Source organism: Mastigoproctus giganteus, chromosome 6, assembly GCF_048544385.1.
Source record: "Mastigoproctus giganteus isolate SK-2022 chromosome 6, ASM4854438v1, whole genome shotgun sequence".
In the NCBI taxonomy this organism is placed as follows: domain Eukaryota; kingdom Metazoa; phylum Arthropoda; class Arachnida; order Uropygi; family Thelyphonidae; genus Mastigoproctus; species Mastigoproctus giganteus.
The window spans coordinates 219,670,673-219,687,171 of record NC_143580.1 but is presented as its reverse complement, the minus strand read 5'-3'; the positions used below and the strand labels follow the sequence as shown (position 1 = coordinate 219,687,171).

At 40.3% G+C, this 16,499-nt stretch overlaps 1 protein-coding gene across 1 annotated transcript in view; it reads left to right on the top strand.

Annotated features, from left to right (window-relative positions):
• The window catches only part of LOC150085000 (sodium/potassium/calcium exchanger 4-like), a 131,658-nt gene that overhangs the window by 72,763 nt on the left and 42,396 nt on the right, over positions 1-16,499 (top strand). The window contains exon 4 of the mRNA XM_090375703.1: positions 15,316-15,400. Coding sequence (XP_090231829.1) covers positions 15,316-15,400 — 85 coding nt within the window. The remainder of the gene's footprint in view (positions 1-15,315; positions 15,401-16,499) is intronic.

Below are 16,499 nucleotides of genomic sequence, written 5' to 3'. Positions count from 1 at the left end.
AATATAAACGTTTCCCCAGTAATTTTAAATGATTGTCCTAGGTTTTGAAGTCTTTAAAACGGTGAAATTTTCCCCTTTATTCATTTCACTAACCCCTCAATCAGGTCAGCTCAGGTGCCTGTCGCCAACTCCCATGGCCCACATAATTGAAGTCTTTTGCGGATCTCACCATTCGAGTTGCCCATCTTTGGACTCTTTCAAAAAACTCAATATCTTTTTTTGAGATGAAATCACCATACCTAGCATCCAAAAGCCGTCTTACAATTACCTCCTACAGTGGAATTATGACCACCTTATCTCTACAGGAAATTTTTCTGTAAATCATCGATAGAACACCATGGGCTTTCCTGTCCGCCTGTTTACACTACTCAGAGAACTCTATCATAACTTCCAAATCCCTACCTTCCTCTACTCTTTTTAATTCACTGATCCTTGATGATCCCAATTTCCGACGTACCACCAATCTGAAGAACATCCATTAATCACTACTCTCTGCCTTCTGGCTTGCAGGCACCCACCAATTATATTAGAATCTTCCCAGTAGTCCCAACATGTTCCAGCTTATACAGTAACCTATCATGAGGGACTGAGTCAAATGCCTTGGTAAAATCGAATTAAACATTGTCGAAATTGTTTCCTATCCAGCTTGTGAATGATTGTGTAAAACTAGCTTACCAGGTTAGTTAAAAATAAACGTGATCTTCCTTAACAAAGCCATTCCTTCAGAATGCTATTTCTATCTAAATCTTCCTGGATTGCACTTTTAATCATTGCCTCCAAAATATCTGGCCAACCGGCCTGCATTACCGATTTCACTCTTAGAACGACCTTTATGTATTAACAATACGTTGGCACTTCTCCAATCCAAATTGAGCTTTTCTCCCGAGTCCATAATTAACCTCAATGGCTCGATATACTCTCTAGCAGCCTCCCTAAAAATTACTGGAATATGCCATCAGCTGCAGGAGCCTGCATTTAGACTTGAACGTTTTTCTAATAAACAGTCATCTATAATTTTGAAATCATTAACTTTATATGGCTCATCCTCAATCACACAGATTCTTCTCAGCATGAAGGGTCTTTCGTCAATAGAAACCGATGCGAAGTACCTCTTCAATTCATCAGCAACGTCAGCTACATTATTTAAGACACACTACACAAGGATCCCATCAGATTCGTTTTCTTCTCCTTTGTATTCACATACATGAAAAACACTTTGCTGTCTTATCCAGTGTACTCTCAATCTCAGCCTTGGCCTCCCTGACCTTATCTGTGGTACTATTACAGATCAACTTGTAACTCTTCTAGGCCTCAACTTTTCATCGCTCTGTAACTTTCCCATGCTGTATTTTTCTGCTCTATTAGACTGGCCAGCTCTTTATTCATTCATCTGGCATCCTTCTCATGCTATACACTGAGTGATCACTGAATTATGACCACCTACCTAATACTTCGTAGGTCCTCCTTTTTCCCTCAGTACAGCAGCTATCCGGCGTGGCACTGATTCAACAAGATGTCAGAAGCGTTCGGGAGGTATGGAAAACCAGGCTGTGTGTAATGCGGTCAGCAATGCAGGTGTGGAGGTGATTGGTGTATCCAGGCGCCTGATATGCCTTTCCGTAGTGTCCCACAAGTGCTCTATGGGATTGATATCGGTGGAGTTCGGAGGCCAATCGGTATGCTGGAAGTCAGAACTGTGTTCCTCAAACCATTCCTGCACAACAAGTTCCCGATGGCTCGGCGCATTATCATCTTGGAAAACACCATCGCCATTCGAGAAAAAGTGTAACATAGCGGGGTATACACAGTCAGCAAGCAGTTTGACGATTGTGGAGACCACTGAAACGTTGTTCCACATGCACTAGGGGTCCAAGTTCCTGCCTGTGAAACATGCGATGCCCCACACCATACAACCACCTCCATCGACCTGCCCTTTTGATACCATGCGTGGTGGATGAAGAGTCTCATGTTGTTGACGTCAAATCCGTACACGACCAACCACGGTGTGGAGTAAATAACGTGACTCATCGGACCAGCACACCTTCTTCCAGTCTTCTAACGTCCAACTTGCATGCTCTTTGCCCCAGGCAAGTATTTTACGCCGATGAACCTTGCTTAGGAGAGGATGCCGTAGGGGTCGTCTGCTGGTATAGTCCATACGTACGAGCGCGCGATCAATGGTCATGCCAGATATTGTTCCGGGTTAGCCCATATTGTATTGGGTGGTCAACTCTTCAACAGTGCTTCGCCTGTACGAGTCGTCGGACCCGGCACTCACTTCTAACATCAACCTTTCGCTGACCTTTTCAGTTTTGCAGTCGGGTCGTTGTTTGACCATTTTGACGCCTGTCCTGGTACACTTTAACTACGGTGGCTCTCAAAAACCCCACCAGTTCAGCCGTTTGGGAAATTGAGGCACCAGCTCGTCGAGCACCCACAATCTGTCCTTTGTCAAAGTCCGATAAATCCTTCCTTTTACCCATAACGCTCGGAATTTTACTACCTACTGAACCACTGACACCTTATCTATGCTACGTAGGTCGGCTAACTCCACACTCTCGTATCTCACGTGGTCAACAGGTCGCATTCAGCTTTCATAGGCGTGGTCATAATTCAGTGGTCACAGTGTATTTTCTTAATGGTATGTATGCGTTAACGGTTTCTGCTATTGTTGCTTTAAAGGTATTCCATAATTCAAGTGTATTCGCCCTCACTCTGCGAGATGTCCAATTAATAGATGTCACGTGGAACCTTAATCTGACATTGGTCCTTTTCTGAGATTAAAACTCCGTGCTTTTTACGTTAACCACTGCAACATCTTACTTCCTCTTTCAACTAACGATTGCGTGATCACTGCCTGCTAATGGTTCCTCTACTGGAAGCCCTATGACGTCATCTAACTCGTGACTAATAATGAGGCTTAGAATATTCTTACCCCTAGTATTTTCTCTAACATGCTGGCACAAATAATAATAATAATCGAGCTTATTTGAAAACTTTGCTCCCCGTGATGAATTTCCCTCATAGTTATTCCAAAAAATTAGGTGCAGTTGAAGTTATCTAATAATAAGACGTTCACACTTGTTTTCCCATTCCATCTGCATGCAGAGACTCTCGCCATACCCTTCAAAACCTTCTGGTCTGTAGATTATTTTTTCCGCTCTCACTATACCTTTACTTCAAAGTATCTAACATCAAACAGGCTGCTTTTGGAAAGCATGATTCCACTATCCATTCTATCTTCTCTTCTTCTTTCTTCTTCTTCTTCTTCCAGTCACATAGTTCCCTGAGGAGCTGTTGTGGCCACCAACAAATTCCTCCAACTGCATCGATCATGTGCTCTACGAGCAGCATCGCAAAGTGTCATGCAGAGAAGTTCACTGATCCCATCCTTCCATCTAGTTGCAGATCTTCCTCTGCTCCTCTGCACCTCTTCCCCTCGGTTTTTCCTTCCATTATATTCTTCAACAAAAAGTTTTCTTTTGTTGATGCTATGAAGAAGAATTTTAGGCCTGCCAATTTTATTCAATACCAACTCATTTGTTCTTCGATCCAAGTAAGGCCACGGTAATAAAATTTCCCTCTAAAGCTTTGCAAAGTCCCTCAAGTCTTAAATTAATCCGTAGGGCTTTCAGAAGATAATTGCTCCTATGGTGTCTGGTCAAAATTGCAGACACACATTCTGGTCTAACTCGCACCAATTTTTCAGCATGTTCCTATATTTATCCAGAAAATCGTCACAATAGTCCTCACATGAATAATAATACTCTTAAAATCTGATAATCTGTTGAAAATATCTTCATCTGATGCCCAGGCAAACACACCCTAGTTCTAGTCTACCTATCTTTATTACAAAAAAAATTAGCCATTTCGCTGACAATAGAGCCTCCCTATAAAATCTCCTTCAACCAGAACAATATTCACTTGACTATTCTCTTCTGGTACCCGAATCGAAAGTGCATCACTTGGCAGGTCACGAGATACTTGAGTTCCTGACGAGCTCTCAATTACATTTGTTTATACAGCAAGCACCCATTTCTTCAGTGACTAAAACTCTTTTAGTAATGCATCAAGTTTTAATTTGAGATCGATCCACTCCTTACATCGGTTGTAAATAAAAGAAAAGTGAGTTGCGCTTATTTTGTCTACCAGACCGACCTTATAATACATGTCACAAGCTATAGCAGGGACGAACTCATTAACTTAAACCATTATTAACTTAAAATTTTCACTTAAGAAAGATTACAAAATTTACATTTATAATATATTACAGAAATTAAACTGTACACAAAAACTTTATCCACTAGGGAAGGTAAACTAATCTCCCTAAGTTACCGGAAAGAATTCAACTTAGCAGACATACTTCAGAAAAGTTAAGAATTAAATTTACCAAATACTGTAGAAATTTATTTCACAAAATTATTGGAACAAGATATGAAAATTAGAGAAATTAAATTTAACCAAATTTTAAAGAAAAATTTTGTTTACCAGACGTCTGATCTTAATTCCTTTTAATTAATTCGCGGAGCCAACTTAAAGCACATTTGCTCTTTTTGACTGCCTTCAATAGAATCCCTATAAGTAGCATATGAGAGCTAGATGGAAGAGAATGGGATCAGAAAAAGACTTAGATCCATTCATAATAGGTGTAGTAGTAGGATATCACATTGTCAGATTATATTGTACCAACAATGAAGTTGATGGTAATGTGATGGTATGGACCTGTTTCACTTAGTCTGGACTTGTTCTACTGGTTGTTATTGAGGAATCCCTGAATGCCGCTGTCTGGTGTGATGTTACTCGAATTGTAAAATTCTTTGGAGAGGGACAGTATTTATATCAGCATTATAAGGCTCAAGGTGGCAAAAACCCTTGCACCATCTTTGTCCAAGTGAATAACGTTTTAACAAAATAGATTCCTTCCTCTTACAAGTGTAGACCAGGGTGATAAAAATTTCGCACTAAAGCCTTGCAGAGTCCCACAAATCTTGAATTAATACGTATGGCTTTCGGCAGATAATTCCTCCTATGGTTTCTTCTCTAACCACTGTTGCACGGACTGTGATTAGAGAACAATGGTATGATTAACCTGCCATTTCTATCCAGCAACCGAGATCTGAATCCTTATGATCCTTTATAATGAGAGCTATAAAAAGACGTCGTACTTCAAGCAGAGAACCAGTTGCAGCTTTACAGAAGGGGTAAAGCAAGACTGCAGTCTCCAGGTACCAAAAAACTTTGTATAAAGTCTAGTTTATGGCCCATGGTTAATTTGGAAGATAGTGTACTCTAACCTGTATTTTCATCAGTTAAAATAATAACTGAAAAAAATACTTATTCTCATTTTTTCCTTCCTAAAATTTCCGTACTTTGGTCAACTCAGTGTCTGGGTCAATTTTCAACGACAGATGAATGTTGTTGTTGTTGTAGGGTTTTAGGAGCATCAGCAACTAAGGCCATACTGCTCCATGTATACTGTCTTTAAATTGCATGTGTTCTGAGGTCGATTTTCTGTTTTCTGGATGAAAAACTTGGGTTTTCGGGAGATAAAACCATGCTACCCTCTCCTGAGACAGACTAACCCAGTCAGTGAAAAAGACCCATAAGAATTCCTCCCGTCATCCACCGAACTCAGGTATTTTTCGCCGGGTGTGGGGAGAACGGCTATCCTACCAACTCTGCTACCCACGAGGATAGAGAGAAAGTAAATCTGAAATAAAATACATAAAATTTCTCTAGGACCATCATTTCGCGTTTGAGAATTAATATAAACATTTATTAATAAGTCAACGCTTTTTATTATAAATCTGCTACAGAACGACAGATTTCTTCGACCTCTTCTACCTTCCTAATTCAATCAAGATAAATGCTGAAATAAAAAAAAAATAACTTTCTAAACGTTAAAAACAGAAAGCAACTCTATTATCTTTGCGATCAGGCAACAGCACTTAAAAAGCTCGCCTCTGTCATCTTCGCATCCATTATCTCCTTTTCAAACACGGTCTTTGAAGAATCCATCACTACTGCCCAATGGGCTATGCGAAAACCAAGGCTTTCATTGTTCTTAGGCACAACATAAAAGCCTTAAGTTTCCCCCCCGACTGAAATCTTATCTTCACTCAGGGCTGCCCAGAGACGTGCAGGTCTCCTATTTCATTCTATTAAGACATCCACATGCCACTGTTAATTGTACTTTGCTTGGGAAAGACGGAAGCTAACAACCCTAGAACTGGTGTCTACAAAGATAATACCATCACCTTTTAACGCAATATGTTTGCAGCGTCCAGTTTCTTTAATGATTCTATTTTCAGAAAAACAATGAAAGAACATAAGAAAGGTTAATTAACAATATTATAAAGTGGATGCAAGAAAACGGAATTGATTTTTTTTTGTTTAATTTTCAATTTTTTTTTCTTTTTATTGGGACTACTATTTTCAGTAGTCATCAAATATTATCTTTAATCTTAGCCATACATCTGTCACTGCTAATTGATTACACTACCATAAGTACAGTAGGTCATGCTATAAATAACCCTCTGTTTATATGACATGCGAACTTTACAGTTTTCTGGGTTTATTATATAAGAACAAATGCTGTGGTTCTATTGTAGGAGCAAATACCTTTCGAGAGAGAAACAAGCGAAGCTTCATCTTGTCGATATAATGTAGGGGTATTGATTGATCCAGAAAACTAAAAGCGTGCCAACTGCTGCACCCCAGTACCTTGATGCTAACACGATACAGAGTAGATTCTGTACATACAGTTGAACTGTAGTAATTTTTGCTGGCAGTCAAAAGAAACATACGTTCCAGTTCTGTCTTTTTCGTTCTCTCTGAATACATACATTTTCAGAACAAAATTGAATCTTCTTTTATACACAAACTAATAAATTACTACTGTCTAGGAGACAGAAATTTTCTGTGCAAGAACTGAATACTCTTGCAGAGTATTCAGTTTTTGAAGAACTCTCCAAATTAAACATTCTTTTTTAATCTTCTTTCACAAGACCTCCTTCCTGTCTTCGCTGGTAGAACAGTGATTAAGTTCGCTGTTCGAATCCCATCAGAGACCCACTACGTTGTGAAAAGTATTGGACACCAAGGGAAAATGCAGCTATGCAGATAGTTATAGTTAATACAATGGTGTGCAAAATTTAAGGACCAGTCAGGTTTTCACCTGTAGCTTCTCATAGGAGTAGCCTGGATATGGGAAAAGCATACCAAAGGAACCTCGCGAGGTACAGAAATGATGAAGGAAACAACAACGGAAACAAAACGGTACAGAGGGACTTTGTTCAAAAATGGCAACATAGCACTGGCTACCATGATACAGATGCATCACTGCCAGAGATGGAAAAAAAGGGAAGAGGTGGTCCTCAGTAGGAGATATGGCCACCCCTAATGTCGATGCAGGCTTTGCACCGCCTATCCATACTTAGAACAATGTTGTTGATAAGTTTTTGCGGTAACATGATCCATTCCTCTCTCAGCGCCATCTTCAGCTGGTGAACATTTTCTGGTGGGTGTGAACGTGCCGTTAGGCGTCTCCACAGAGCGTCCCATATGTGTTCGAGGGATTTAGATCGGTAGAACGGGTAGACCAATCCATACGAACAATGTCCTCACTTTCCAAAAGCATATCAACAGCTGCAGTGCGATTTGGTGTGGCGTTATCATCCATAAACACGAACTCGAGACCAATTGCACCAACAGACACACATGGGGAAGGATTACCTTAGTACAGTAGCGTGCACCGGTTACAGTACCGCCTTCCAGTATCTGGAGTTGCGTACATCCATCCAAGATAACGCCTCCCCAGACGAGAACACCTCGACTGCCATATCGATCCCTTTCAGTGATGTTTGCGGGTGATACCGTGTGCCAACCTCTCGCCAGATTAGCTGACGTCCAGAATCTCTGCTAAGATTGAATCTACTCTCATCAGTAAAGAGTACCTTAAGTAAAGATTTTGTGGTTGAAACCTTTAGAAATAGTGTTGATTGTTGTTGTTGTTGTTATTTAGTTTTTAGGAGCATTAGCAACTAAGGCCATATTGCTTCGCGGATATGCGGTGGTCATTCCCTGACCTTTCCGCATCCTCCGTATTTAAATAGTGTTGGTCCTTAAGTTTTGCACACCAGTGTATGATTCAAGACATCCCTTTAGTTCAGAAATTGCACTTAGTTTCATGGCCAAAACTAAACATTGACTGGTCATCGAACAAACTCCAGAGGTGATCTTTGCAACGCTGAATAGTTTGAAAATTTGTGCTGTCCTTCCACGTCCAGGTTCGGTGAGCTGATTTGATGATAAATGATATTTCCACCTTCTGCAGTTTCATTTCAACAAATAAAATAATAAGGTGTGGGATCAGTTTTGTCTTGGAATACTTTTGACAAATTCCTTGTAGGAATCATCAGGCAGGAGTATTTGTTCGTTTCTCCTTTGCTCCAATCACTAGTTCAATTGTAGAAGAGCGTATATTGGCCAAGTCCTGATCCGGTATTCCAGTTCATCCCAAAATGTTGATTACATCATTCACTAAAAGGAATGGAGTTTTATCGGGCCCATTTTAATATAACTACCACAGTGTAGGTACCACAGATTTGTCCAAGATGTCAGTTTACGAGTCGGGATTAATGTGGTTTTTTTTTTTTTTTTTTGTGACTACAACCAACGGTCCGAATTCGAACCACCAGAAGTAATCCCACACCATGATCCCACTTCCTCCAAACTTCATTGTGGTCACAGTACACTATGATAGATTATGTTCCCCTGGCATTCACCAGATTCACATTCAATCATATGATCTAACCACTGTGCAATGCAACTCATTGCTCTCTAGGACCTGTTTCCAATTTTGTCCAATAACGATGGGCTAGGCACTATTGCAAACGACATATGGCGTTCGCTGATGTGAGTTGGGGCTTGTGAGCAGCAGCTCTACCATGAAAACCAATGCTGTGCACTCCATACTGATCGTGAACATCTGAAACTCAACGTAACATTTTATTTTTCGAGAACCTTAGCAGTTGAAAAGGAGTTTGAATGGAAAGGAAGAGTTTCGAAACGAGGTGTAACGAATTTAAATTAAAGAATAATTTAAAAAATAACACTATTATACCACGTGATTTTTGAATTTACGATATTTATTGAAATATAACAATACAATAATAAACTGTTCACCTCAATAAAAACTTGTAGTTGGATTTCAAGCGGTGGAACTTACGCCAAAGGAACATGAAGTCGCAACGTTTCTAATGGAATTTATTATCCACATAAATCCGTAATGCAAACACCGATTTCATAAACCTTCATAGATAAAAAATGTCTATAATATACTTAGTACCGTGCTTGGATTGGAGGTTGAAAAGATAGAAGATACTTTGACATTCAGATATGCAGTCGGATATCCAAATGTCATGAGGTCATGTGGTCAAGTCTCGATTTTCACTTTATTGCACAAGTGGTAGAGTGAAAGTGTGGCGTGAACTTCATCAAGCCATGCATCTAGACTGTCACATGCTACCTGAAGCGGATGGAGGTGGTATGGTTTATGTTTTGTTGCATGTAATGGGTCTGCTCTTACTAGTACGTAAGCCATGTTACCTCCAATAAATATCTCTCCGTCGAATCAGATCGACTTCGCCCTGCAGTGCTTCATTTTTACCTGATTGAGATGAATTCGTTCAAAACGACAGCGAAACTATCCACTGTGGAAAAACGGTATCTCAATGGCTTGAGGAACATTCCAAAAATTTCTAACATCTACCCTGCCCGCCTAATTCTGCAGATCTTAATCCATTTAAGAAAGCTTGGGATACGTTGGAAAGAGCAGTTCGCTAGCGACCACAATACAGCAGCTGACAAATATCCTGATTAGAGAATGGTCAAATCTGCACCGCTACTTCTTCAGACACCTAGTGGAATCCCCACCACGCAGTGTACGGGCAAAAGGCAAACCTACTAGATTTGAACAAAGGTTTTCCAATTTTTTGGTCAGTGAATATACTTCAACTTCACCTCTGTAAAGCTAAAATACCCAAACAAGCTTGACGAAAAGTGATACAGTTCCTTCACATTGGAAACTGGATCATTCACACACCAATTCAGAAGAACCGCCCCTAGACGCTTTCCAAAACACCAACAGCTGAAACAGTATCTACTCCACTGTTGTCGGTTTATGGGCGCATTATTAAGTGTGCGATGTTGCGCCATCTATCTACGCTTGTCTGGACTTCACCAGAACAAAACAGAATAGACAATCCATCAATGACAGCTTCCATAAACGACTGGATAATATCACACAAGTTCCAATATGTCTCAACCAAGAACAATGACTCTGATTCCCCCTCAGACGCAACCTGTATTCCATCTTTCTCTTTACTGATTTGTCAATCTTTTTATTAAAGGATGCTTGTTTTGCACTGACATAACTACGTGTACCTGGTGTCTATGGCATGTACCTGAAAAACCCTGGACGTTTTAGAAATAAAAACGCAAGTAACGCTAATTTTTAATTAAGTCTTGTAAATAGCAAACTAAGAAGATTGTCGCAACATCCATTTCAGAAAAATTTAACATTTTTTTATCTAACTATTTGAAATAACCATAGAACTATTGATGTTAATCCAAAAGCAAAAAAACAGAACTGATTATTTATTAACAATCATCTAACCGGATAACCAGTAGCGCCATCTAGCGATAAGTAGAAAAAAGCATACATTTTTAAATTATTTAAGAACTAATTACCGTTAAAGGCTTGATCTCGTAATTATTCGTGTTTTTTCGTGCAAAGAATGTACGCTGTGTACACTGAGGATGTGCATGGAAATTTTGTTAGATAAAATATTGATTAGAATTCTGAATGAAAGGAAATGCAAACAATTTTTAAAAAGAAATTTAAGAGCCTCTTTGATTATCTGTCATTTATATATATACACTGGTGTGCAAAACTTAAAGACCAACACTATTTCTAAACGTTACAACCACAAAATCTTTACTTAAGGTACTCTTTACTGATGAGAGTAGATTCAGTCTCAGCAGTGATTCTGGAGGTCAACTAATCTGGCGAGAGGTTGGCAAACGGTATCACCCCGCAAACACCACTGAAAGGGGTTGCTATGGCGGTCGAGATGTTCTCGTCTGGGAAGGCGTTATCTTGGATGGAGGTACACAACTCCAGATACTGGAAGGCAGTACTGTAACCGGTGAACGCTACTGTACTAAGGTAATCCTTCCCCGTGTGCGTCGGTTCTGAGGTGCCATTGGCCCCGAGTTTGTGTTTATGGATGATAATGCCACACCCCATCGCACTGCAGCTGTTGATATGCTTTTGGAAAGTGAGGACATTGTTCGTATGGATCGGCCTGCCCGTTCAACGATCTAAATCCCTTCGAACACATATGGGACGCTCTGGGGAGACGCCTAGCGGCACGTCCACATCCACCAGAAAATGTTCACCAGCTGAAGATGGCGCTGATAGAGGAATGGATGATATTATCGCAAGAACTTATCAACATTGTTCTAAGTATGGACAGGCGCTGCAAAGCCTGCATCGACATTAGGGGTGGCCTCTTCCGTTGTTGTGTCGATGTTGTTTCCTTCATCATTTCTGTACCTCACGAGGTTCCTTTGGTATGCTTTTCTCATATCCATGCCATACCTATGAGAAGCTACCTCTTCTCATAGGAATGGCATGGAAACCTGACTGGTCCTTAAATTTTGCATACCAGTGTATAAATATATATTTTTAATGAATATGAAGCCATGGATAAACCGATAGTGACGATTCTCGCATAGTTTATCTGTACAGATATGCAGATGAGTGTGTTTAAGGCCGATCTGTCTGTCTGGAAAGGATAAAAACTCCACAACTCCATTTGAAATCGGCTAACAAAAACCCGAGTAAAAAAGACATTAGAAATTCCTCTGGTTTAGGATTCTAACCAAAACCTTTCAAATGAGTTTCAAGACCTTTTCTTAAAGAAGCTAAGGGTTTCATGTCCAATTATGATATAATTGGCCATGTCCAATTATGATATAATTGGCCATGAAGTTTATAAATGAAGCAAGAAGGCTAGTGGTGTCCAACCAATGATTTATCTGATCTTTGCAAGCAGAGGGACCTCATGGGTAGCACAGTTGGTAGAATCGCGGTCCTCCCCACACAGCGTGGAAAAGACCTAAGTTCGAGTCTCTTCGACGACGTGAGGAATTTTTATGGGCCTTTCTCACAACGTGGCTGAGCTAGTCGTCTCAGGCGAGGGTAGCATGGTTTTTTTCTCCTAGAAACTAGGGCAACAAAACACAAAGTTGACCACAGAACACACGCAATTTACAGACAATAGACATGGAGCAATGTGGCTTTTTACACAGATGGTAGTACACTCTATTGACGAGAATCAACCAAAGTTAAGGAAAACCTGTCCCAGGGTGGGAGGAACCTTATGGATTCACACCGTGGCAAAGTTAGTTGGTCTCGGATTCTCCTGAGAGTGGAATCTCGGATTTTTCATCCAGCATACATAAATCCTAACCATAACCGAATCTGCAGGGTTACAAAGGACGCTAGTTTATTACTACAAACCCTTTGACCTTTTAAACTAGTCTCAACGTTGACCTTTGAAACTACAGTCCCAACAGATCGGAATACTGATTAAATTATTAAAAGAAATCGATGCCGTCAGCCGGTCCCAAATGTCTTGTAACTCCAACAGTGGCAATAAATAATAAAGTTCATGACGCTTCGAAATCCAGCACAGCAGCAACTTTTTCGATTTTCTCTCTCTCTCTGTCTGTCTATCGCTATCGCATACGAACTATAGAAATGGTTTAGTTATGCGTTCTTGTCTTTAAAGGGCTTGGTAGCGTTCCGTGTTCGATAATTTATGTCGGAGTGCTGCAACCAGCCAAATTACAGTTTGATTTAGTTGAATATGTAACAGTGATGTGAAGCTGTCCAAATTTTCCTCTCCTGTTAAGCACCATTTAGAACAACGATCCTGCAGGTCAAGGGTTACTGGCAAACATCATTCTGGTGTTACTGTTCGTGTACTTCTAAAGCAGCTCGCACGCTGCTTGGAGATATATGTACGAGGGGAGGAAGAGTACGAAGGGGGAAATGCTATTACATGCCGCGTTTCTCTTACAAAGAGACACCAGACATCGGTGTCCAAGTTTCATCGATCGCTTCTTGTATAGGCATTGTGCCAAGTCAGAAAATCACAGATGGGAAACGTGAAAAATGATAAAACGAAAATCTATTTAGAGAAGGCAAATAGTTAGGTCATTTTTTTGAAAGAATTTCGGAGTCTTAATTTTTTTTTTATTTGCGTGTGCTGTTATGTCTACAAAAAAGGCAAATGTCATTTAAATTCGGAATCTGAAATCAAAGAAAATTCCTTTGTAAAACATCTTACTGCATATTTACATTGATGAGGCAAAACATTACGATCACTCATTAAGAAGATATTCTAATCCAGGGCGCTGTGGTCAGACTATCTTATACACTCAGTGATCACCGAATTATGATCACTCCATCTTATAATGGGCTATGCCACATAGCTGGCAGGATAAAAAGCCGAACAGCTTCATACACTACAGAAGTGGTAATTTCCATCTGGTCGTGCAAGTCAAAGTGATAAAATAACAGTTATGGGACGTAGTAAAGATACTGCAGAGTTTTTAAAGGGCATGGTAGCAGGAACTCGAGCGTCAGGTGCTTCCACATCGGAAACGGCATGTCTTGTTGGTTGCTTACAGCCCCCTGTGGTTACAGCCCTCTGAACCACCTCTCGCTGACAGAATTGTAAAGGATTATGCAAGGCGGTGGTTGTTCATGGTAAGAAAAAGGTGCAGCGTGTTGTAGGGGCTCAACAGTGGGTCACTGTGCGACAGTTGGCATCGCAATACAATGCAAGAACAATATCCCAAATGACGATGCCCCGCACACTCAAATGTATGGGATTCCACAGGAGACGACCCAAGAGACACCCTCTCCTCACCGCTGATCATCGTCCACGGCGAATGCTGTATAGTCAACAACACGCTGGTTGGATACTGGGGAACTGGAAACGAGTGTGCTGGTCGGATGAGTCTAACTACCAGGTGCAACACGCAGAGGGGCGCCTTTGTGTGTGGCGCATGCAACACGAGTCCATGAACCCATCGTGCATGGTGCCCACTATCCAGACAGGTGGCGATGGCTGCTTAACATGGAGCATGTTTTGCTAGCAAAATCTAGGACCATTGTGCTATGGGCCAATTTTTCACTGATGAGGTCTACCGGCATCTCTTAGGACACCACGTGAAACCTGCCATGTTGAATATTTTCTTGGTCATAAACGGGGACTTTCCAAGGCGATAACGCGCCGTGTCATCGGGCCCACACTGTGCGCGCGTGGTTCGTGGACCACAGTGAAGATATCATCCATCTTGATCGGCCTCCAAATTCGCCTGTCCTCAATCCAACTGTACGCCTGTGGGATGTTTTGCAACAGGAAGTGAGACGTAAGGAGACGCAACCGTCATCTCTTCTAACACTGTGGAAAGCCTTGCAGGCAGCATGGCTGCAGATTCCTACAGACGTCTTCAGACATCTAGTTGAGTCAATACCTAGGAGAATAGCGGCTGTTATCTGAGCGAATGGTAGCCAAATACGGTATTAAGTAGGTGGTCATAATCCAGTGATTACTGAATGTATCTTGTAGTAATGGACCACAAAATGCAGCATGATTTTGAAAGGCAAAACGAAGAAAAACATTTTAATTGAAAATCTTGCACTTGCATCCTTTTAAAGCAGTTATCTATAAAACTGTCCAGCTGTTTCCTTGCTCTTGTGTGCCCTGTATGAAGTTCCGATGTGTAAATAGTCAGAAAACGCCACTGTTTGGGAAATATGAATAACCTTGATTAGCTGTAGTCCGAAAAAAATATCCATTTCTTGCTGTTCAACAGACCTATTCCCCATCGAGGTCAGATCGACGAATACATTTTGAAAACCAGACATGATGGAATTATCTTATACTTTTCGTATTGGGCAATTCTCTCGGTTTATGATACACAGAGTAGCTGTAACTCATGTTTCCTAAAAACATACGCATCTTATATTCTGAAAAATACGGTATTTATTTTTCTTTTCTTTTAAGTGTTTAGCATTTCATTCCTTAACATATACCTTCATATTTATTGCGCATATTTTTTTTATTTATTTGGCATGCGAAAAGCATTCGAAATAAACAAGGTACAAACTTTATTTTTCCAGAATTTGATCTTTATAGCAGGAATATTACTTTTTCTCTTCCCTTTTTATAGCGTCTTAATCTGAGCGAAGACGTTGCTGGTGCCACGTTTATGGCTGCTGGAAGCTCAGCACCTGAACTCTTTACTGCCATTTTAGGTAAGTACTTGGATGGATGCATGTTTATGTGAATATTACTTTGCATTCTCATTTGCATCAAACATTTATAGGATCATTTAAAATAAAGAGAGAGAGGCATTCCTATTTCCTACTATGAAAACCTAATCTGCAATAAACTGAATGCATAAAACATACTCAAATCTTTTATGAGATGAATTCCTTATCCATCTTCTTCTTGTTATTACTCTTTAATGAAGTTTCTGGATAGAATTTCCCAAATATGCATAACAAAACAACCTCGTTAAATTCAAAATTTTGAAAAGCAAATATTTATCTCATTATAGTCCTAAATCTCCACTTATTATGACGTCAGCGAGACTATCACATGATCTGATTGCCCAGGAATGACTCGAGATTACCAGAGATTTTCGGTGTAATTATTGCACGCTACACAAAACTCAAGAGATTTCCCCCGAATTAGCTTTTAGATCGATCCAATAATTAGTCTGCTCCTACTATTAGTGCGTCATCATCATATGACATGCACCAAGTTCGAAAAGCAGTAGCCAATGACGCAAACAGTAGCGCAGCTCTAGTGAAACTTCGAAACAATGGCAGAGGGTAATGTGGAGTCATAACCACGCTACATAGTCCGATCATCAAATTAAAGTATCTTGGCGTAATATACTCACAATGGAATTTTACCCAGAGAGAATTTCGAAGATAATAGCGAAATGGTTTGAGACTGTTTCCTAAGTTTGATGTAAACCTGTGGAATGCTGTTGCCCACTCTGGCATCCTACACAATTCTACCCACAGCTCTGTTATTAGCATAATGCTCTGAGGATAAAACAAGAGGAAACCAGCCTGAGGCTATCCGATCTTATAGAACCTATAGTACTGTGCATGGGTTGAAGGCTGAGAAGATTAAAGAAGATACTTGTTGACTTTAGAGTTGAATTTCTGTAGATTGTAATTTTCGGGAAATATGTATGAAGGGAGGTTATTTCAGAAAATGGAAGTTGAAGGAATCAATGAGGAAGAAGAGAGTTGTGTGTTTAAAGTTGGACAGTAAAAGGATGCGACTGGTTTGGAAGAGAGAGAGCGGGAATTGTAGAAGACAATTCAGAAGAACAGT